This window comes from Martes martes (assembly GCF_963455335.1).
Source record: "Martes martes genome assembly, chromosome: 3".
NCBI lineage: Eukaryota > Metazoa > Chordata > Mammalia > Carnivora > Mustelidae > Martes > Martes martes.
Genome location: NC_137890.1, coordinates 193,782,377 through 193,806,617, shown reverse-complemented (window position 1 = coordinate 193,806,617; position 24,241 = coordinate 193,782,377). Strand labels below are relative to the sequence as shown.

At 47.1% G+C, this 24,241-nt stretch overlaps 1 protein-coding gene across 1 annotated transcript; it reads right to left on the bottom strand.

Annotated features, from left to right (window-relative positions):
* Nucleotides 1–434: 434 nt before the first annotated feature.
* On the bottom strand, nt 435–22,409 carry SLC40A1 (solute carrier family 40 member 1). The gene is made up of 8 exons (XM_080798421.1): nt 22,123–22,409; nt 21,632–21,699; nt 15,664–15,823; nt 13,374–13,489; nt 12,199–12,325; nt 4,652–4,897; nt 3,264–3,917; nt 435–1,998 (listed from the first exon to the last, which is right to left on the bottom strand). The coding sequence occupies exons 1-8, from the start codon at nt 22,163–22,165 to the stop codon at nt 1,685–1,687; spliced, it is 1,728 nt and encodes a 575-aa protein (XP_080654547.1). The 5' UTR covers nt 22,166–22,409; the 3' UTR covers nt 435–1,684.
* Between the last annotated feature and the right edge of the window lie 1,832 nt (nt 22,410–24,241).

The window sequence follows — 24,241 nt, the reverse complement described above, 5'->3', positions numbered from 1 at the left end:
TGGCTCCGCTTGGGGCCGTGGCGGGACCCTCGGGGGGACCGTCTCAGGAGCGAGGCCCAGCCCTCCCGCCACATGCGACCCGCGACACACGCCACCTCCCCGAGGGGCACAGGGCGCTTCCCCGCGACTGCCCTGACTCGACCCGGGGGGGAAGCCGCGCGGCGGGGAGACGGCCGGACACCGCCGGAGGAGGACTCGGGGCTCGGAGCTCGGGGACGTGGCCAAGGGCAGGGCGCGGGCCGGGCTTGTCAAGCCACCGCAAACACTGCACGGGAGCAGTGCGGGGACAGCGCGGGGACAGCGCGGGGGCATGAAAACCCGCGGCGCTTACCCTCCATAGTCCTACATCCTCTAGAGAGGAAAACCCCCTCATCCGAAACCCATGTTCTGTGACAAACGGGAACGCATCGGGTTGTGCAACTCAGGAAAAGGAATCCAGATTTTAGAAATGGTTTTATATAGAAAATTTTACAAAGATTTACAACCGGAGATCATCGTGTCATAGGAGAGAAGGAGGCAGACAACCGCAGGGAGGAGGAAAGTGCTCACAGGGCAGACCGCGGTCCCCTCGAAAGTGCACGACGCTTAGGGACTGGCGCGTGGCGAGATGACTTACAGAACAGTTTTCTTAAGAATCCGTACGAAAGCGTTTCTTTGGCTCCGTCCTTCTCACAGACGTGTGACGGAGCCACACGGGCGACCAGCCTCGCTCTACAACGGTGTGAAAATCACTCCAGGCACAACACGGTGAAGGAAAAATGCTCTACGGGAGCCCGTTTTAGAGTCAATCAGATGATTTTACAACCAAACCTCCCCAGATGAGCGCTGTCTGCGTCTCGCGGCCCGGCGGGGAGCGGCTCCCTCAGACTCCAAGATAGACATCGCAGGGGACAGCGGTGGGGACAGTGCTGGGGCTCAGCTCAGGTCTCGCCCTTCTGTGGGACTTTCGCTCCCAGTTCCTGCGGCCGGACCGTCCCGGCACGTGAAGCCCGGAGCGGTCACCGCGGTGCAGCCACAGCCTCGCCCCCCTGCAGCTCAGCGACAGCCCCTTCTGTCAAGTGCTACATGGGCTGACCACGCCACCTCACCAGGAAAATAAAAAGACGAAGGCGCTCCCTAAACTTACCACCATACACCCTATTTGGGAATGCTAGTGAAGGATTCCATTCTTCCATATAAACGTAAATCCCCGCCAGTCTATAGGATCCCTAAGAATAACACTGGTTCCCAAACTCTTCTTCATACGGGAAGCAGAATTTGCATTTATAATGGGAATAAGATGTTAGAAGAAAGTAAATGAGCTAGACCTGGACGCGAATGAGCTTTAGGGGAAGATGAAGCACCCGAACTCCTGCACAGACAACAGATATTTGCCAAAGAGTAAGTTAAATCCCATGACTAACCTCTCTTACGTACAGTCTCACCCACTCATGAGAGAGGGAGCAATCCGTGTTACCATTCCACTGGCTACGTTTAAACGGAGCTTTTCTCTTCCATCCTTCAATGTAAGGGAAATTAACCAGCTCCCGTCCTCTGACCTAAGTTTCCTAAATAGCTTTCAGCCCTCACGGCACAAGGGGGGAAACCAGAGCGCAGCGCCTCGCCGTCCACGGGGAGGCTGAAGCAGGAAAGCAGCGAGCGCGCTATCTGACCTCGGCGCGGGGGCAGCCCCGGCTCCGCTGGCTCACACGACGGACGTATTCGCGGGATTCTCACTCGTGACTTCTTTTTCATCGGCACCACAGGCGAAAAGCTTGTTGCCCAGAGTTTTCTGGGCGAATCGAAAATACATGATGTGGCCCATAGCCACAAAGGAGACTGAGATCAGCACGAGCAAGCCAAAAGCTTCAGGATTCGGAGCCAGGATGACCATGATGAAATGCAGAAGATCGAGAAGGTAGTTCATGGAGTTCTGGACTCCGTTGATAATGCCTCGTTCAGACTCAATTACATTTTCTTGCAGCAACTGTGTCACAGTTAAATCAAAGGACCAAAGACCTATTAATAAAACATATTTGTTAATGACTAAATTTTAATTCATAGCTTTACATTTCAGATTCACAGTGTGAAAATGCTGACATGTGCAAAATATACATTTATCCCTGGTATCTTAAAGGCGCTGTGCGTATATATCATCATAGCCTTGTCATTGAGATTTCCCTTCATCAGTAAATACTGGTGTTAAGTAAGTGTTGACTCACTAAATTCTACACCTGGAACTAAGATGACACTGTATGTTAATTAACTGGAATTTAAATAAAAACTTGAAAAATAAAAAATACGATAAAAATACTGGGATACTAGTATGGGTTACTAGTGGCTTCTGGAAATGATTTCTATAGCCACCATACAAAAATAAGTCTAATCTACAAACATTTTAATTCTATTTTACTGTGATTATTTATACAACAAAAGTAAAACTCTGAAATCAGAGACAATAAATCTGAATATAAGTATGAGTATTTTTAAAACTTAAAGTGAATGTACTAATATCTTCATACGGTTAAAGTTTAAGGAGACTTTAATCCATTATTACATTTACTGCTTGGGTTCTAAAGCCACTACAATAAAGCTGTCTTGCCTCAATATTAATTGTCCTTGATAAATTAATGGGCTGCTTTGTATCATAAGATAAACACAGTTTCATTTCAAGAACAAATTCAGGCAGAGATAATTCATCAGTGCTCTATTAATAATTACTTATATTTTGCCTTGTAAGAAGTCTTTACATTGTGTTTCCTTCCAGAGCTACAAAATCCACTTGTCTGGCAAAGTATATTATAAACACACATAAGCTAAAGGGACTTTCTGAAGGTTTTTTTCCCCTAGCTATCACGTCTTTTTTTTTTTTTTAACCAAAAACACTATCTTTTTTACTTTGTGCTATACAAATAGTCTCTAAATTATAGTTCTTTTGGTAGAGTTATTAGCAATATAAAGACTCTAAATTACTAAGTGGCATTATAATTACTCAGCTCATATGTTTTTGAAAATCAAATTATATCAGGAGTAATACTTAAGATGTTCATTTATAACAAAATGTCAAGCCCTTATGTTTTAAGACAGTATACGTACCTATACACATGCGACAGTTTAAACTAAAAAATAAAAACCTCATCATTAAGACTGGATCATACATAAGGATAAATAATGGATTTTGCTTAAATTAACACTCGGGGACCATTTCAGGTCATTTCTTGCAGAATTTTCCGATCCTGCGTTGCAGAAAGACACCAGCTCATCAACGCACAGAGAGGACCTACCGATTCTAGCAGCAATGACGCCTGCGAACAGCAGACTGACAGAGATGATGGGCACAGATTTAGGACTCATCTGTGGGACGATGTTTGCAGGGGCAGACCCGTTTGACACGTGCATTTCAGTCGTTAGGATGATTTCGGGTATCTTCGTAGGGCTCATCGTGGACAGCGGCTCCGTGTGAATGAACCTAGAACGGATATCTTCAAAAGGAGAAACCGACAAGTCCAGGGGACTTCCAGGCATGAACACGGAGATGACGCACAAGATCAAACAGGAAAGCTGCGCAAATCCTGAGATCAGACCCGTCCGAACCAGGCCACATTTTCTCCGGAGCCAAGTAAAAGCCACGGTCCCCATGATTCCAGTGACGGCAGAGGCGCCCATCAGGACACTGAGGAGAGACCCGCTCAGCCCCTGAGTGTAGGCGTAGCCTGTGGTGATACAGTCAAAGCCCAGTACAGTCATATAGAGGAAAGCGAGGCCCATGCCCGCCAGAAACACCGGCTGGTTGTAATAAGAAACCCATCCGTCTCGGAAGGTGCGGAAGGGCTCCGCCATTTGGGAGGCGCAGCTGGGCTCTTGCTCGTCTTCAAGCTCACGGACAGGGCTTTTCTCACCCATTAGATGAGTTCCCTCCAGGGATTTTGGCTCAGTTTCTGTTCATAAAAGACATCATGACATATGTCAACATAATGTGTATTTTCTTTTGCTAACCTAAGAATTTCAGCCAAGGAACAATCTCCAAGTAGCATTTATGTTAAATGAACAGCATGCTGCTGGTACCCCTCTCTCTCCTACGGTCTGTGTCCCTTTCCCCACCGACTCCCTTAGAAATTATACTCCCACCTAAGAAAACAAATTGTATTCCCACCAAAGTAAGTAGTAAGAAAATCCATAAAACAAAAATACGGTAATTGTCTGGAAAACCATAGCATCTTATTTTCCGGGCCCTGTAAGACTCCGTTTGCCCAGAAGCCCAACTTCCTCTCTCTTCCTGGGAAATGTCCACTTCAAGTCAGCACTCCCTTCTACTGTCCTACAAATAGCTACGTAACGCCTCTCTTCACAGACTCTTACGATTTCCTTATTCCCTTTTTTCCCTCCATTGTTCGTCCCATTCCTATGGCTCAATTTTTCCCAGCCATCCCTCGATTAATTTTCCCTTCATGTCTACTGCTCACATTCAGGAAAATGGCCAGGGCTCCCGTTCCAACCTGCTGAGATTCAATCCAGAAACATTCCTCAGGCCATCCAAAGACTGGGTTTGATTCATATATTTCACTCCCTCAGCAGTAATAAACCTGATATAATTCAACGTAATTTTGGTCTTCCCCAACGTTTAAGGTCAGAACACCAGAATAAAAGGAACGAATCATTGCACTGAGCTTACCTTTCTGTAAATTCAGCTGTTTTAATTCAGCTTCCTCCACTTTAAGTGCAGCTTTCACAGCTAGAGCAGGTGTTTTCTGATAAACCTTCCAGAGCAGAAAGTACTCCACACACATGGACACCAAATTCCACCCCGAAATGAAACCACAGCCAATGACTGCAGAGCCAAACGTCATAATCTGGCCAACAGCCATGGGGGCCAGGATGTTGGTTAACTGGTCAATTCTCCGGATTGTAGCATTCATATCTGTAGAGGTAGGTAGGAGAGGCAGATAAGTGTGCAAACCTGTCAAAGAGAGACTGCCCACTCACATAACACAAACTCATGGTCCAAGGGTGTAGATGCCTAAAATGCAAATTTCCAAAAGCATTCTGATCAAACCATTTTGTTTGGAAACAATTTACTGTTTGGGACAAGTCATTTTACATTTGCCTCAAATTTACATTTGCTTTGGGACTGAAAAAATCAGTCTAACATCTAGAACGGTGACTCTTCATTCATTTTTTCTGTAATTATTATTATTTTTTTTTAGATTTTATTTATTTATTTGACAGACAGAGATCACAAGCAGGCAGAGAGGCAGGCAGAGAGAGAGAGAGAGAGGGAAGCAGGCTCCCCACTGAGCAGAGAGCCTGATGTGGGGCTCGATCCCAGGACCCTGGGATCATGACCTGAGTCAAAGGCAGACGCTTTAACCCACTGAGCCACCCAGGTGCCCCCATTTTTTCGTAACTATTAAATGCCCATGATGATCTAGGCACCAATTCTCTCACTATAAAGAACAAGAAGAATATTCTGTCGTGTCTTCATGGAGTCTACCTTCCCCAGGGAAAAGAAAGAATAAATCAATGAGCATATACATTTACAGCATGTCAGATGTTAATTAAATATTAGGGTAAACAATAAAGCACAAAAAGGGCATAGAGAGTGCTCAAGGGGAAACAGAAATTTCAGTTTTAAACATGGCGAGGTCAGGAAAGGACTCACTGAAGAAAAGAGCAACATGGCAGAAACATGAAGCAGTAGGAGGAAAAAGAGACAGTCATGAAAATATTAGTGAATATAGGATTCCAGACCAAGGAGTGTACAAAAGTCCTGGGGCAGGAGGAGCTGCCTACAGTGTTAGAGGCTCAACAAGGAGGCTGGCAGGGCTGCAGCAGAGCGAGGGAGAGAAGAGGTGGGAGAGGGAGGGCAGACTGGCCCCATCACGCAGGGCCCTGTGAACACACGGATGCCGACTTTGACAGTGAATGCTTCGGGAACCCTTTGGAAGCTAACGAACAGAGAGATGGCACGGTCTGACTTCTATTTTTAAAGGTTCATTTTAGCTTCTGTGGCGTGAAAAGACTGGAGCATGAGAGGAAGGACCTGCAGACAAGAGCAGAGGTGAGAAGACAGGCAGAAAATGACGTGGCATAAACCAGGACAGCAATAATGGAGAGGGCAGACAGGTGCCGGACATACTTCAAAGGTAGAATCGGAAAGACCTGTAAACTGATTAGATTTGGGGTGTGAGAAAGAGAAGACTTAAGGGGGACTCTAAAGTTTCTTGTTTATTTCCTGAGCAACGACCGGGAAGACAGAGCTGCCACTTGCTGAGAAAGGAAAGACTTCAAAAGGGTCAGGTTTGGGGCAAAAGAACAAGTATTTAGTTTGGAAATGCTGACTTTCACAGACCTCCCGACAGTCGAGAGGCCACGGCAAGTGGGCAGTTAAAGATGTGTCTGGACTTAGAGGAAGGAGTTATGTGGCCGATCTGGTAGTCAGCGGCTGGCCGAGTTGGGTTTTTTAAAGGTTTTATTTATTTATTTGTTTTAGAAAGCGAGAGCACACACGAGCGAGGGGGGGGAGCTGAGAGAAAGGACAGGCAGACTCCACGCTGAGCACAGAGCCTGACACAGGGCTCGATCTCACGACCCTGAGAAACCAAGAGTCGGATGCGTCACCGACGGAGCCGCCAGGTGCCCCAGCTGGTTGAGTTTTAAAGCAGCGAGACTAGATGAGATCAACCGAGGGACTGAGTGTAGATCCAGAAGACACAAGATCTGAGAACGAGTCTTGGGCAAGTCAACATTAGAGGTCAGGAAAACGAAGAGGAACTAGGCAAACAGGAGAAAATCCAGGACAGAGTGGGGTCCTGGAAGCCGTGGGCACCAGCTTCCAAGAGGAGGGGTAATGAGCCGGCAAGGGCCGCTGGAGGTCAAGGAAGACGAGCGTGGAGCAGCGGCTCTGGACCGGTCGCGTGGCGGGTCCTGGGGCTTGCGGCGGGGCTGAGGGCAGGGGCCGGCGGCGCTGCGGGGACGCCGCTCATACTGTATGTCAGTGAGGGGCGGACTGTGCGGGTCCCTGGACTCACAGCGCGGACGGTGCCCCCTGGCACTATGGAGAGCAAAGCCCCGACCAAGGGGAGGAACGGGAAAGAGTGAGAACAGACATCGTTTTCTTGAGTTTTGCTGAAAAGGAGAACAAAGAGATGGGGTGGTGGAGGTGTAGAGAGAAGTAAAAATGTTAAGAGCAAATGAACATTTTTGTTAAGTGCAAAATTACTGCACTTTACGTTGGGCCGACGGGCACGATACGGCAGAGGAGAAGGCACGGAACCTGAGCCATGCCGAGGCGCCAGGAGGCGGCAGGGGCTTCGCTCCTGGACGCGAGCGAGACCAGCCTGGCGAGCGAGACCAGCCTGGCGAGCGAGCGCGCAGTCCGCGTCCACGGCCGCAGGCAGGCGTGAGGCGAGAGCGGGGATAACGTCTCCTTTCTCCCGTTTTCTCAGCAAGGCACGAAGCGAGGTCATCGCTGAAAGTGAGCCTGGGAAGGGAGGTACGGAACGGACGAGCTGCGTGAGGGCAAAGGGAGAGTGAGCCCTAGTCCTTCCGGAAAGTGGGAGGAGCGACGGGCGGCACGAAAGGGCCAACTTGAGCCCAGCGGTCGCGAACTTGAAGTGAGAACCGCGAGCGCAACTGTGCGTCCTTCTCCAGCCGTGTTCTACTGTAGACGCTCAGATTGAACCAGGATCTTACGAGAAAGAGAAGTGACAGAAGGAGAGGCCACCAGAACTGAGGGCACACGCTCGGAGGCGATCACGGGTGCTCAGAACGCCGGACCTTGGAATTCCAGCGGGTAAGGGAGGGACACGAGGGGAGTCAGAGACAGTGTAAAGGAAGTGGATTTGACGACTTGTCGGTGACAGCCAGGCTGGAGTACGGTTGGGGGTCCCAGAAGGAAGGAGCTGGAAAGATAGGAGGTGGCAATTCAAGACGTGAATGCCCAAGGTTAGGATGATAGAAGGGGAGGCTTGAGCGGTGATGACAAGGGCTAGGATATGACCACGGGAACACAGAGCTGAGTCAGAGTGGAGGACAAGACGAAGTCAAGGGGAAGAGGGAAAGTCAAGAAAATGACCTATTTTCTTATCCTCTATCTCGCAGAGTGGAGTGGAATTAATGAGACGAATCCTTATCCATCATGTCGGGCACCTTAAGGGAAAAGTAATGCGTGACTAATAAGTGAGTTAACAGAAAATTGCCTTTACTCCTTCTCTAATTCTTCCTGGTCCTCAACTGCCTTCCAATTAGCCCTATGAGTGTATGAGGCTTACGTGATAACAGGAGAACTTTGACACGGTTCACCTTTCACTTGAGAGGCAAAGGCAGTTTGCACTGACCTCACCCGTGACCATTTTTCGCAGAGACCTCGTAACTTCCATCTGCCCCCACCAGTGAGCTGCCAACTGCTGTGCTAACAGACACGTGTAGGACCGACTGAAATCACTCAGTATTTTGATTCCAAAAGTCGAGGACTAGGGAAAGCGTACACATGTTCTGAAAACCACAGAACAACAACAAAACTAGTTTAATTACAATGATTTGCCGTTCTGGCACTCCCTCAGGTTTCAGGCGCTCCGGACGCTTCCCAATTCCACCAAATTCTGTCTTTTATATCATGCTTAGGAAGCTGACAATGTTTAGGCGTAACGTACCATCAGGGAGCAGCTTTCGTCTCTCTGAAGCAGAATGAACTACAGGATGGTTTTTGGAAACAACCTAGTCATTTGGCTGGTAACAGGCTAGGGAAGAATCAGTCCGCTGAATAAGCAAACACGTCCTTTTTACAAATCTCCCTTTATTCTCACGCAAACCCACAATGTGTTCTCATTTAACTCCAATTTAACTGTTTTCAGCCACAGCTGAGGCACAGAATGCGACAGGAAATAGCTACTTGCTATCATACAGTGTATATTCGGTCGCATAGGCTGCGACTAATAACCAGACCTGCCGGGGAGCAGCAGCCAGGACGTCTGTCTACCTTAAACACGAGGTCAGTCTTTAGTCAACAGAGTTCAAATACGAAATGTATCTGCCAGACGTGACCGAGCTAACCAGCAGATGTTTCTTTAGGACGGAGGACAAAGAAAACAAAAAACAAAAAACAAAACAAAACAAAACCAAACCCACCTCAGAAGCTATCAATGAAGAGTGGTTAACAAAGAAAAGAGGCAGGGGAATAAAGTAGAGGAAAAAGTCGGGGAAGAGGAAATGAGTTTCAAACAGGTTGGACAGGCTAAGGGTCACGGCACAGGAGAACGCTTTAATAATATACTAAACCAAGTACCGAGGCAAATTAGTTAACTGATTAATCAATGGTTTTAGGTAGAAAAACAATTCCTTTTCTGGAACCGTCCAGACTAGATGTTAACAGCTCGATTTCGGCTGGATGCCACTGAAATTCCAAAATTTCTTCACCTTCCAGGGAAAATGTCTCCTGGGTTTGTTTTTTACCCTCGGTGACACGACTTCCAATTTTAAAACCTACTCTGAGATCAAGAGACACTGCGGTCAGAGAAGGGGAGCGAGTAGCCCCCAGCTCACAACCTCTCCTCCTCGGGCTCACAGCCCTTGCCCTGCACAGACGTGCACGGACACACAAGGCACACTCGGGTTGGGCATCCCCGCCCGGTCCCCTGCTGGGGCTCCTCAGAGTTTTGCGGGGACTTCAAAACTCGGCCTGCAGAAACGTCCGTGCTTGCCGGCCGCAGCAGGTCTGTCTGTGTCCGGAGACGCCACCGCAGAGAAACCCGGCGCAGCGGGGGTCCCCTGGACGTGCACTTTCCCCTCCTCTGTTTTCCCTCTCTCCCTCTCCTTTCTGTCTGTTCTAGAACCCTGCCTTGAAGCAAAAATGGCCCCCCAAATCCATGGTTAGACTCTTGCTGACCTTCTGAACTAGAAGTTTCTATCCTACTTGGAAGCATGGTTTTTAATTAATTTTTTTTTAACAAATGCTGATGGTGAAACTTGAAGAAAGACAACACAGAGGCTTCCCTTCGCCAGGCTACCAACCTCCCCTACCAGCTGGACGCAGAAAAGCGCCGCTTCCTAAAGCTGGGTCACGGGGACCGAAGTTCGACAGGCGGCTACTCCCTTCCTTAAACCTGAGAAATTCCAGAAGGCTAGAAAATGGACTCGTTGGCCTAGATTCTCCCACTCTGCAATTATTCCTAATAATAAAGGGCAGCTGAGAAATGGACGTGATTTTGTTGTTGTTCGAGGACATCAAAAAGCCCACAAAGTTTTATGGAATCTTTGTTTTTTGTTATTTATTTATGTATGTATTTAGAACAAATTAAAGATTCTGAGTAACTTACACTTTACTCCAAACTTTTTTTCCCCGGAGTATACAGACTTCACTGAGTCAAAATGAGTTAAGAAATTCAGATTAGGAGAAAGAAAATCACTTTATAAGCCAACTTTTTCTCCCAAATATATTCTAACAGATACGTACGTGACTTATTTTCAAAACATACTTTTTTATACCCTTTGAATTTTAAACCATGGACATGTATGACATACTTAAAATAGTAGGTTAAACAGAGAAAGTAAGTAACAAGGAAAAAACAAACAAAAAAAGACATAGCCTTATCTTAAGTTCAGTGTAACAAAAAGAGGCATGGAATTATTTCCCATTAGTAAATGATTATAGGAAGGAAAAAAAAAATCAATGAGAATCACTACTTCACCTCTAGAAAGAATGTCATGCAGCAAACTCACACGTGCTAAATTCGTCCTATTCAAACACCAACTTCCAAAAACACTGCTCTCTTTCTGTCTCGATTATAACACTGCTACAACAAAGTAATGACTTTTTTTAAAAAGATTTTATTTATTTATTTGACAGAAAGTGCAGGAGAGCACGAGCAGAGGGAACAGGAGAAGGTGAGGAAGATGGTGAGGGAGAGGGAGAAGCTGACGTCCCACTAAGCAGGGAGCCCTATGCGATGCGGGGCTCAAACCCAGGGCCCAGGGACCACAAAGTGATGATTTAAGCAAATGCCTCTCTTTCTTCGCCGGGACCTTCCATAGATTTTGCTTCCTTTCTGTCACCACCTTCTTGCCTTTTTTCAGCCACATGGCCCAAAGTTGCTTGTCACCCCCAACACCTAATCTCGCCTTCTGTGTCCTAGGATAAGCCATTTAAACCATCAACAATGGCTTTCTTGTCTGTCAGGATGGTTGGGCAACGGGTTTATGACACCCATTATCTCCGTGACCAGCAGAATTGATTCAGCTGAAATGATCAGCAGATAGACGTGCCGTTCCTCCTTCACCCTGTGTAATTATCAGTCCAGTGGGTGTCTGGGGGGCAGGTAGGGAAGACTGAGCGAGGTGAGTGACTCTGTGCCCGAGTAATACGGATGTGACAGGACATGCTGCTTCATAAGCATTCTTTCACCTTTCTCTGGCCTCTTGTACATGTTTCCAATGGACAACTAAGATTATAAGCGTCTTAGAAACCATATTCTGGCCTTAGTTTTGTTAGTATTTATAACAGCAATTATGTTGCATATCATATGTAATGTAATAAAAGTCACAGACTGCAACTTTAAAGTTGAAGGAATTAACTGTTAGAGTCTCTTTTAGGACTAAGGCGTTTCCAATTGCTTTAGAGAAAAATAAAATCCATACGGACCAGTTAGCGCTGGTGATAATATCCACAGTATGACTGATATAATCTCACAGCAGATTTTCACTGTTCTAAGTATTAAGTAAAGAGACCGGGAGCAGAATTTAAAAGAAAGAGCTCAAAAGGAGTGTTCTTCTACTTGCCAGGTTTGCATAGAATAAAAGGTAAGTTCGCTGTCTCATAAAGTAACTTGCTAACAGTGAGATAAGTCACTGCACTGAGACTGATAAGGTGACGTAAGACAAAGACTCGTTTTCAATTTACCCTTCTTTAAGAACACTCAGAAGAGGGGCGCCTCGGCGGCTCAGTCAGTTAAGCCGCAACTCTTGGGTTTCAGTGCAGGTCATGATCTCAGGGTTGTGGGACTGAGCCCCGCACCAGGCTCTGTACTCAGTGTGGAGTCTGCTTGAGGTTTTCTCCCACTCCCTGTGCTCCTTCACCCTCTCTCTCTCTCTCTCTCTCTCTCTCTCAATCAAATAAATAAATACTTTTTAAAAATGCCCAGAAGAAAGGTTTAGCTTCATTCACAACCTCTGACTTAAAGCGAATCCTCATATAACCCATTTAGTTAAGAGAGAACACCAAAGTACCTGCTAATTTGCTCCTGTCTCCTCCCGCAACGACGACAATCCAGTCCCTCTGGATGGTGATGGCAGTGGCAGTGCTGGCCAAATTGGCAATATTGGCAATAGTGATGATCAAGATGTAGCAGGAAGTCTGAGGAGTCACCAGAGAAAGTGGGGTAAAGGGTCAGCGTGAACACACTGTACCTTCCTCACTGGAGTTTAAATGGTCTTTGGTGGCATAATAACAAAATTTTAACTTCATTTCACAAAATCGTAAGAAATCATTTTACTTTGTCGACATGATATGTTAAGGTACCAGCGGTCGAGTTAAAGGGCATAATATCTTCCTAATCTGTACCATCTATAATACACATCATACAAAAGTTGTAAAAGTCATACGTACTTTCACGTGACATAGTTACCATAATAAGTGTTATCACGGGGGTAAGGTTGTAATTTCTCCCCAGAATATCTCTTTTGGAAAAACCACTGAAGGGGAAGTGAGAGGACCCGTATTTAAGTCAGAGTTCTGACACGGGCTAGTTGCCTGACGATGGATAATCAACTAACATCACTTTGCCTCAACTTTTTCATTAACGAAATAAAGGGAACACACTAGAAGAGTTCGATTGTCCCGCCTGGCCTTGAAGCTGGACAGTATCGGTCTAAGTATTTAAGAAGATTCAAGAGTGACATCAAATCCCTTGTTTCCCGCCCCCTCCCCAGGTCTTTCTCCTTTTTTCATCAAGCTCCCTGAGAACCTAGTGTAAGAAGTTACCTAGCTCATGACCCCAAACATCAATACCCATTATTACTGGAGGAACACAATCATGACACACTGATAAGTATATGGGTAACATTTCTTAGATATTGTGAACAAATTACTGGTTAATACTAGTGAGCTGAAAACTAACAACTGAATTACATAATAAACTCTTAGAAATGCCATCAAAAAACAAGTAAGAAAAAAACAACTGAACAGAGTTAAAATTCAAACAATACTTAATAAGTGCCTACTATGGGCAAAAAACAAACAAACAAACAAAAACAAAACATAGTAACTGTAGGGGATATTAAAGTGGACACAGAGATCAACAGTGTCTTTGTAAAAAGATATTCCCTAGTCTCAAATGGTTTTCATTTTTTACCACTACCAGATGTTCTATTTTCTGCCATTAGGAATCCCACTGGGAACTTACAAGAACCCATCCATGGTACATGGTCAGAAGCTCGTTTTTATGTAAGAAAACCATCATCAGGATGATCCCGCACAGGATGACCGAAACATTCTGTACCACCAGCGAAGTCTGAGCCACTGCACAGAAGGAGAGACAAAGCATTCACTACACCAAAACATCTCAGGGGGCCGTTTTTGTCCACATACCCCTGTTCTACTACAGTCACGCATATGCAAATTATTATAGGAAAAAAAACATTCCTGAAGTAAATCCTGAATGAACTGCTTCCAGTAGGACCCACCATATCGCATCAGGCCAGCGAACCTCGCAGAGGGAACGAAGCAGTCACCATTTTTCCTATTAGCTGAAGTCGTTCATAATGACCTCACTTTCACTTAGTCTAGTCCCTTGACGGTTTACTGTCATAAACGGAACCACGTCACAGAGACAACCTCCATCTTTCAGCTCTTTGTTGCTAAAACAAGAAACCACAGAAGTGATAGAGGAGGTTAAGGAAGAAGTCGCGGCATCCATAACCTCCTCCGGGCTACGCGGAATCGGACACGATCACATGGTCTAGATACACGGGAAAGACAGAAACATTTGCCAGGAATGAAGGGTAGCGGTGTGTTCCTCTGGGCATTCTAATGCTACATGCCGGGCTATGACATTCCAAGCTACACCTTCCTTCACAGAAAATGCCAACTTCCTTGGAGTGAGGCACCCACGCAGACAAAGTACTGGAGTAAGGACAGTCCGTGTGCCAAGTAAGGCCACCCACGGTCTTATTTGCAGTCTCTTCTCTGCCGTGTATCAGGAAAGGTGATCTAGGGGAAGACACATAATGTCTCTTACGTCTATGAGGTGAGGACAAGAACCCATTCCTGCCTTCTTTACTTCTCAAGGTCATTATTATGCTCCAATAAAATACTCATGAAAGTACTTTGAAAAATACAGAGTTGTGTGTATGCGAGGTATAATTACAGCCAGCTCTTGTCTTCAAGGGCAGCGAAGCTCATTCTGGCTCGGAAAGTCACATAAAAGCCCAAACTGCTTTCTGAAATTAGTTTGGAATGAAATCCCAACATGGAATTCATTCTTTCATTGTACAAGGACTAACTATCAACTACATGAGGTCATTTTCGTTTTTAGGAGACCACAGACCAGAGGAAAAAAAGATAGGTGAACAGATAATTGTAAGAGTGTAAGTACCACAGCTGAGGTCCAGACAAAGTCTTCTGGGAGCACAGAGGAAGAAAGGGTTAACTCAGCCCAGAAAGATCAGAGATTTTCATGGAAGGTGATACAGGAGCTGATTTCAAGGGATAAATGGGAGACTGCTATCCCACCACACACTTTTTCACCCAACTCAACATTCCCAACCTAGATTTTCAGTGTTTGACGACTGTTAAGGTTAAAAGGTCTCTATGTATAATATTCCTACGTTCCTATAAACAATGATGTAAACAACTAGGAATGTTTTTCTAGCACACAAAACTTCACTTTATATGCGTTTTGGTCTATCCATTCTCAAGACAGAAAAATGTCATCTTGACCATTTCACTAATAGCGTCAAGTCCTAGAATTAGATGATCCAAATTGCTTTCTATACAGGGCCAGTCACCCCGCACTGAAAGAAACTAATACCTCAATTTGTCTCCAATGTCTAAAACAGACATGGCCAGGTCTTGGATTCCCAAGTGCGTAATTTGGGAAAATTTTGCCCTGACTTCGTACTTTACAGTGCCCTTATATTCTACACAACTGAATTGTTCACTTTCTCTCTTTGCAAACTGCACTAATGTTCTAGAATAAATGTCAACATATTATCATTTCTTATCTTTGCGTCAAAAATTTATAATTCAGTTCTCCACAATGCAGACTCAGGCTCGCTTACTTAAATCTATAGTTTTTGAGTCCCTACACAAGCCGCTATGTCAAACACTGTAACCCAGAGGACAGATGTTAAAGCTGTCCCAGCAACATCACACTAGCAGACTTCAGTGCACATCATGGTTAGAAAGAATGTCAGAGTTGAGCAAACTTTTAATGTTTAACATGGTTCTCAGAAAAGAGCTATGGTGTTAATTATTAACATCTGGAATTTATGAACTGCCAAAGATCTAAAAAAAAAAATCTATAAGCTTAATATCCTGGCATTCCAATTTTGTGCAGGGGCCCCAGGACCCTCCGTCAGAAGAGCTGCCACGGAACACCCCATCCCTCAGGTGCAGCAGGCAGACATGCGGTGGGTTAGTCCCAGGGGTTCCTGAGCCCCAAGAATACAAAGCCTTCGTTAACCGGTACTCACCTCTGAGTCTGGCATTCTTATCCACCCAATCACCAATGATGGCTCCAAGGACCAGAACAGACCCTGCCACCACCAGCCCGTAGACTGCAGTCAAGAGGAGGCTGTTTCCATAGAGCTCTACCAAGAACACAGACACAGCAAAGTGCCACATCCGGTCTCCCTTGAATGAGAAAAGAGAAAATGTTTTGGTGAAATTATTTTTGTATTCTAGTCAATTATACTGAGGAACTTGCTTCCTTATCAAAAAGGTACTTCTAGGCTATGCCATGAGATGTTCAAAGTCAACAACTCCTCTATGCATTGAACACGGGTCAGGTGGTAAAACCATCCATCATAGCCCAGTGGAAAATATTCTGGCGCATTTAGTAAGTACACCCAGAAAGGTATGACATCAATGAGACATACACACTCCTTATCACTCTAGAAAAAAATGTACCTTCCATACCAAAGAAGGCTTTTAGAGACAAAACTTGTTCCCTTTCAGGTCAGGTTTCCGCCCGGGCCTGGAACAGACCTATTCCGATTTGGGAGGCGTAAAGCAGTTTGATATTGAGCTGGAATGAAACTACAGTCTAGTTCACAAATATTCATATGCCTTGAATGTCAAGAAAAAACCAGCTCCCCAATTTGTAAACTGATAAGAATGAACCATATGATCTTTAAAGTTTCTTTTACCTCCAACATTCTAAAATCTATGTTCTATTTTACAAATAAATTTCAAAGTCAATAAACAGCAGGGCTCGGAAAGGTGAAATTAACATGGGCAAATTCTGGCACCACGTTTACAAAAATGCCAAAAATAAATGCGTAAGCAGCTTTTCATTTGAACATTTTAATACAGATGGATTTTGAAAGGGGGAAAAAAACTACTTATTTTTTCACTCCAGATTATATAGGGAATTTTGGAATTCAACACTGGAAAATGTAGAAAAACAGAACTTTTATATGAGTCACATAAATTACTAGGTAAGAAACCTATAATGGACCTTATTATAAGATTTTTGGCTCTATCTTTGACCTCTGGGTTAACATAAAACAGAACAACAGTGTTCTATTACAATTTAACCCTGGAAATCACTACCAGAAATGAAATTCCCAGGCCAGGCTCCTCATGGATTTGACCCTATGTGTCAGTGCTGAGTCCTGGTTCTTTCCAAAGTCTCTTAACATCTGTTTGATAAATTTGATGTATCAGGAGCAAAATAATATTCAGGTCTATCAAACGATTTAAAAATTTTAATAAAGCCAAGACAACAATCCTATGCATTCAAAATTTAAAACTGATGCACATTATACAACAGCAATCATGTGGACCAGTATTTCTCTGTGGGGGTGATTTTACCGCAGGGATCACCTGGCAATGTCTGAAACTGTTTTGGGTCGTCACAATTCTGGCGGCAGGGAGTGGGGGGTACTTCTGCCATCTACAATACATAGGGCAGTCTCCCACAACAAAGAATTATTCAGCCCCAGATGGCAATAGTACCATCTCTGCCACCAGGTAGAGAAACCCTGATGTAGGGAATTACGAACATAATTTAGAAAGGCAATTCAAGGGGCACCTGCCTTCAGCTCTGGTCATGATCCCGGGGTCCTGGGATTGAGTCCCCACATGGGGCTCCTTGCTCAGCAAGGAGTCTGCTCCTCGCTCCTTCCCTCCCTCCCTTCCTCTCCCTCTGCCTGCTGTTTCCCCCTGCTTACACACACATGCTGTCTCTCTCTCTCTCTCTCGCTATCTCTCATTCTGTCAAATAAGTACATAAAATCATAAAAAAAAAAAAAGGAAATGCAATTCAAACTTAACATAACATCAGGCTCTCAGTGGATGGGGTGGATATGGTCAAGTAAATGTTAAAACAAGCACTACAGGAAACTGATGGGAGCTCTAGAACGGTGTGCACTCTCACACACCTCAGCCGAGAGCAGGGCCCAGATTAGAGACTGCGGAATCAACAAAGGAGTAGACATGCCATGGATCCCAGTTGTGAATGAGTAAATACAAAAGTGGCCACACTGAGACCGATTTACCAATCGCACTGTTCTGGTACATGAGATTTGTTCCCTGAATGTTCAAAAGTTCAAGGATTAATCAGTATCGTAATTACTATTTCTGACACAGCTTGTGTTCGCTTTGATAACAGAAAGTTTCTCCACTTAAATTAAGTAGGATTTATTTAAGTTTCAAATACCATTGTACTAAATTATTAAAAATGTATGATATACATAAAATTTGTCTGAAACCAATAAAAGGACAAATTTATATTAACATAAAGATGTCAATAAGAAAAACTGTTTTCTTAATCTTCAAGAGGAGAAGCAAATCTAGACTAAATTAGAACACAGTGGCATGGGGAGAGTTAGTGCCTCCCACAAGTAAAGAATGAAGAGTAAGCAGAGTCCCTCCCCTCCTTTACCTGAATCCTCATTCCTCTGTATAGCTCCCAAGGAAAAGACAAAAAACACAGAAATGCCCTTAATGACAGGTTGCCTCCATGGGTGAGTTTCCTCCTTCTCAACATAAAGAATGAAAAATATTACTCAATTACGTCTTTCTTTCCCTTCTTTCCTTCCTTCCTTCTTTCCTTTCTTTCTTGTTTTTTAAGTCCTATTTTTTACCCAAAACATTTGTTTTAGATTCCTCTGCAGCGGGCCGCCAAAACAAGTGCTACTAAAAGAAAATTTTCTTTCTTGTTTATCCTTGTACGGTATGACACCTCCTTGATGGAGAGGCACAGAATTGCCCCAGTTACCCCAATTCCTAAAGAGTTTAGGCTTTAAGTGGCAACAGATCCCTCGCGCTCACAAAGCCCAAGAATCAGGCAAAGTCTAAGTAAATGTTGACCAAGTGCGATTTCAAGCCCACCCATTCCTTCCTTACATCCATTTCCTGCCTCCTATGTGCTCTCCCTGTACTTTGATGATTCGTTTACATGTCCGTCTGCCCCCAGCTGACTGCGGGCCCATGGCCAACTGAGTATCCAGGAATCGACGACCACAGTCAGGAACCCACTCACTACTTACTGAGCGGCTACTGTACACCCAGTACTCCTGCAGGCACTAGAAACTCAGCGGTCCATAAAAGTCAAGGTCTGTACGTTCACACAGCTGGCATCTCAGGGAGCAGAGACCAAAAGCAAACCTAGAACAGTTCAGGGGGTATAAACGCTATGAGGAAATAGCGTGAGCAGGAAAGTGGCATTTTGCGTTAAACAGAGACTTCTCTGAGCAGAGACCTGAAGGAAACGAGGGCCGGAGCCACGCCGACACCCGGGATATGAACAGAGACAGTCCGCAGCCTGAATGATGAGGGAGCAGAAGGCAAGCGGAGGACAGGGCAGAAGCTGATACCCCCACCTCCCCTTCCCCCCATGGGACATAGGTGACATTCCTCAGGCACTCCTGGGGGCCCTAAGGCTAAGAAAAGGAAAAACAAATCGTTAACTTGTAGAGATCACAAGCCTGCAAGACCCCAGTCTCCCTCAGTTTACAAATGCCTCCGCCGCGATCTACAAGAACAAAGCATTTCCATCAAGGACCCAGCTTCCAGCAGGAAAGACAGACACAATTAACTGTCCTGATAACCTGCAGCCCACTGACAGACCCTGGAAACAGGGAGGCGGGCAGAGTGCAACGTTCCTCAAGGAGGGTCCTAACCATCTCACTGGTAATGCCTCGCTAGAGGGAAAAACAACCTTAACTTGACAACGGCAAGGCTTCCGGTATCCTTCGTGGGTCCTCTTTAGCACGTGAAAGCTCTTTTAAAACCCCGAACCCCCAAGGATATCATCAGTCTCCCCTCACAACCTCAGGGCATTCTGCCCATGGGTCCTGTGCTGTAATAAACCACCATTTTGTACTAAAGATGTCTCGAGAATTCTTCTTGGCTGTCGGCTCTGGACTCACCTCACCAAACCTCATCATAACCCCATCATGATGACGTACGATGTAAGCAACTGGCCGCCCTTTCCCACTGCCTTACACTGTTGGTCACCTTTTTGTGACCACATTTTTTGAAGCCCAAACTAAATCACATTTTAAGCTCCTCGACAACAGATCCACTACTCACAGTAGTTTGTATTTTGAGAGTATAGAGTAAAATACGCTGATCTACTGGCAGACAGAAATACAAAGCATTCAACCCCACATAAATCTAACCTTGCACGCTAACACTTCTACGTTCAGTGTATAGGAAACCATGATTTGGCAGAGTTTGCAGGGGAATGGATGGATAGATAAGCGTATATGTACATACACATACACAAGCACATATATTTTGCTCTAATAAAATCAGCCAGTGTCAAACAGGAGACAAAACGCAAAAGGCAGAATTATCTAGAGTTAATGAGCATTCCTCTTTTGCACTCTTTTGCAACAAGAAGTAAAACTCCACTCAACCTTATATGGTTGTAATTCCTGGGTTTTTTGTTTATATTTTTTAATCCAACTTTCCACAAGAATTCCCTTTGCTCAAGTTAATGTAAGACTGGGGTATCTGTCACTTTTCTTGTGGGACTCTTAACGAACATGACAAACAGTTCCTCCTAGAACATCTAGAGTTCCACCCTTTTGGCAAATCTGACCTCCCAATCTAGTAACAAGGTCACATAAACATTAAACAAGGTAATGAACATTTGGAAGTGAGGCACCTCATTCTTCTAAGAGACAGGTCCAGATCACAAGATGACAATTTCAGATACTATCTCCACCACCTGTTACTAGTTTTTAAAATACTTAATACTTACTAAATTAAATGGAAGAAGAAACTATTGATTTACATATAATTAAGAGTAGTTTCACTAGTTTCTACTTAGAATCATCAGCTGTTGGAAACAAAACAAACTCAGTTTGTTTATGTGTATTTGCAGAGTCATCCCCCTCTAAGCCTCAGGGGAGATAGGAGATGGCCATTCTAAAAAGCCAAAGCCATCTTTGAACTGCTATTTCTTAAAGAGCTGATAACCAAGCTTAATAATTTCCCAAGAGCATGGGTACACATTTCCTCCTGTAATAGCCTGCATTCAGGTCTTAAGAACGACCAACAGAATGATCCAACAGATCCAATGATCCAGTTAAAAAGAAAATAACATTCACAAAATTTACCCTAAAAATTCTCTCTTCTTATTTATGATTTTTTAAAATCAGATATTACAGATGAGGCATAAATAGAATTTACTCAGATACTGCTTTTCAACAGTAAGAACAATTGTTGAAAGATTATAATCATTAATTAAACACACATCCAACATCCTTTTGGGATTACTCTTTTTTGGGGTGTGGATGAAGGAATCCAGGCCCACAGAAACACTGGCACTCTTCTAGGACCACATAGGAAATCAGAAGGAGAATTATGAATCATCTGCAAATTTTCTTTGGATGATGGTTTTTAAGAGAGCCTGAGATGCCGCACGCATATCTACTAATGGATAACATTTTTAAAGCCGAGAATTCTTATCACTCAGATATTTGTTCTTGGGGTTAATTATATTTAAATTAATCTTAGAATGCTATTTTTAGCCTAAGGCAGTCATTCCACTCTTCTACTGTATTTTCATTGTGCAATATGCTGGAACTTACCTTTTTAACAAAAGAAGAAAATGGAGAAATACCTTAAAATGGGACACGGGAGATACATGAGACATTCACCCATTCTTAGCAGCAAATTTTACCATTTCCTAAGCCTAGTAACGCAAACTATACTTGACAAGCACTGCAACATTCCTGTCCTTGTCATTTTATCTTTGGATAGTTGTTCATCGACACGAAGTATGATACTTAAATACATGCACTCACACGGACGGCAAAATATCTTTGGAGAAAATAACTTTTTCATTAGAACTTGTGTGTTTGGAGGCTTCATTTCTTCAGCTGCACGAGAAACCTGGAAGACGGTTGAGTAAAACGGGGCCGCATGGAAGGAAACGAGAGGTTACGCAAGCGGGTTGTGAGCGCAACCGTCCGCATCGCTTACCCAAGTGGACAGCGAGTGGCCCAGGTAGAGGAGGAACTTGGCCGAGCTCAGGTACTGCGCTACGGAGCCTGCGGAGACACGGAGGGCGGCGGGAAGGAGCGTTCAGTCGTCGCGGGGAGCGAGGGACGCCACTGCGTCCTGTGTCCTCCAACACGACCCCTAAACGCTGATGTGCGGGGCACAGTGTCCCACACGGAACCCGCGCACACAGTACACGCGCCCCTGCCGCCCCCCGCGCCCCGGTCGGCCCCGCGAAGCCTCCCGCACAGTCCCGGTCCCGGACTCCGTCTTTCTTCCCCGCGACAGCCCGCACCGACAGCCCGCACCGCCCGCCCGCTCCCCGACGGCTCCCCGACGGCTCCCTGCCCCCCGCTCGCTGCCCCCGCCCCCGAGCCTCGCCGGCGCGAGCAGCCCCCGCGCACAGGCCCGCCGCCGAGGCCCGACCGCGCGCCCCCGCGCCCCCGCGCCCCCGCGCCCCCGCGCCCGCTCACCGCAGCATCCTGCCCCGCGGGGCTCCGCTCGGGCCTTGCTCATGACCGCCGCCGCCGCGCTCCGAGAGGCCGGGATCGGGGGGGCCGGGACCGGGGGCGCCGCCGGGGGCACAGCAGCCGCGCGGGGGACGCTCGGCGACAGCGCGGAGCGCGGAGGGGAGCGGCCCGGGTCTTCCCGCGTCTTCCTTCCAACTTAGCTAGCACTGTAGCTGAAGTCGGAAAGCCCAACCCTATGCGCGGGCGCTCCGCAGGCCGCGCGGGACGCTCCGGGACCCCGCGCCGCCGCCGCCGCCGCCGCCCGGCGCGCGCACTTATAGGGCCGGGGCGGGGCTCCCGCGGGCCGCCCGCCCCGCCGGCCGCCCCGCCCCGCCCCGCCCCGCCCCCGCGGGCCCGCGCCGCCCCCCACGCCCCGCCCCGGAGGAGCCGTCCGCCCGCCGCCGCGCAGACCCCCGGGCGCACCCCCCGCGCGGCCTGGGCGCCCTCGGGCCGGGCGCCCCCGGGACCCCGCCGCCGCGGCGGACGGTCGGGAAGGCCGCGGGAGGCTGGACGGGACCGCGGAGCCGGACCCGCAGGGCCGCAGGGCCAGGCCCGGAGCCGAGCGAACCGGCAGGTGCGGCTGGAAGGCTCTCGGCGAGGCCGCCCGCCGCGGGGTCACGGGCAGAGCGCCCGCCGGGGCCGGGGTCTGGGCCGGGGCCGGGGCCGGGGGTGGTCCCTGCTTCCAGGACCGGGTTTGTAACGTGGGACTCTGGACACGGGACGCTGCTGACGGCCTCCCTCTTCCCCGGCTCTTCCCTCCGGCCGCGCGCACCGGGAGCACCACTGCTTCCCGGGGCGGCGGCGGAGCGTCTCTCGAAGAGGAGAATCGAAGGCAGGAAAGGGCGCCAGGGTCGGAGCCGAGCCCTGTCCGCGGAGCCGAGGGAGGCGCGGAAAGGGACGCCGCGCAGGCTGTTAGGGACCCACTCCCAGCCCAGAACCGGGGTCCCCAGGTCCCCCCCGGAGGTGCGGCAAGGTGGAGCCGCTGCGCACACTCCCTTCCCACCCTTCCTTCTTGCTCGTGGCCTGCACTCCCGCCCCCGGCCCTGCCTTCCTTCCCCACCTGTCCTCCAAACGCCGCAGCGTCCGACCGGCCGCTACCAGGAATACCGGTTGTCCCAGCTGTGGCCCGGGCGCGCACCTGTCCAGATAAGGCCATTCAGTGGCCTCCTGAAGTGGCAGGTGGATGACCTAAGGAACATCATGGGCTTCAGTCTTCCGTGAATTCTACCTTTTCCCCCTCAGTGCGAAGCCCCTGGGCACACCAGCCCCTCTTGCCAGCCAGTTACCTTACCCTTCTCGATCTTGCCAAACCCCCGGGAGTGGATCCTACACACTGAAACTCCAGCCAGATTCCACACCCTGAGCACAGGCCGGACGGACACCCCGGGGAAGGAGACTCGGATAAGTACAAGCCCAGTATCTGCACCATCAGTCGGGAGCCTCCCGGGTCCGCCGGCGGGCGGGGCACAGCTGGACTCCGTTGGGATGTGGTCTGGAGGCAGAGATAGGGGCTCTACAGTTTAGCTTCTGCTGTTAACTGCTCCTGTTTTTTCCCTCTTTTAAAGCCCTCCCCCCCCTTTTCTTTTTATCCGCAGGACTTTAAAGCCCTTTGTCTTTACTCCAAGAGAAGTTTGGGGTTGTCTTCTTAAGTTGGAGAATGGGATCATGCAGCCACAAAATAAGAGGGATCCGAAGGAGGGAGCTGGCCCACCGAACCCCTCCACCTGATGGCCAGGGCTTACCGGAGATGACTTTTGTTGATAAGCTCCTCAAGCAAGGCAGAAAAGCGAATGACACTTCGCACGTTTGCCACAGCGTCTCTCAGCAACAAGGACCTCCAAGTGCATTAAATTAATTTCTCGTGCCAGAAGAGAAGCGCTGTGCTGTTCCCAACTTCCAAGTGGCATAAAGGAGGTTCGGTTGCTTTAAAAAAAATTGCTTCTGGTTGACACTGACTGAGAGGTATTTGTGGGAGCAGTGGCTAAGTCAATGTATACCTCAAAATGTGACATGGAGACTTTCCTGTTGTCATCAAGGAGTGCCCAGAAGCCCAAACTGAGAGAACGAAAAGAAAAACGAACAG

Coding starts and splice junctions, on each gene's coding strand:
- SLC40A1 (XM_080798421.1), bottom strand. CDS start 22,165: ATGAGCAAGGCCCGAGCGGAGCCCCGCGGGGCAGGATGCTGCG. Junction 4,898..12,198: donor AGACAGGAGCAAATTAGCAG/GTACTTTGGTGT, acceptor CTACCTCTACAG/ATATGAATGCTACAATCCGG. Junction 3,918..4,651: donor ACAGCTGAATTTACAGAAAG/GTAAGCTCAGTG, acceptor TTTTATGAACAG/AAACTGAGCCAAAATCCCTG.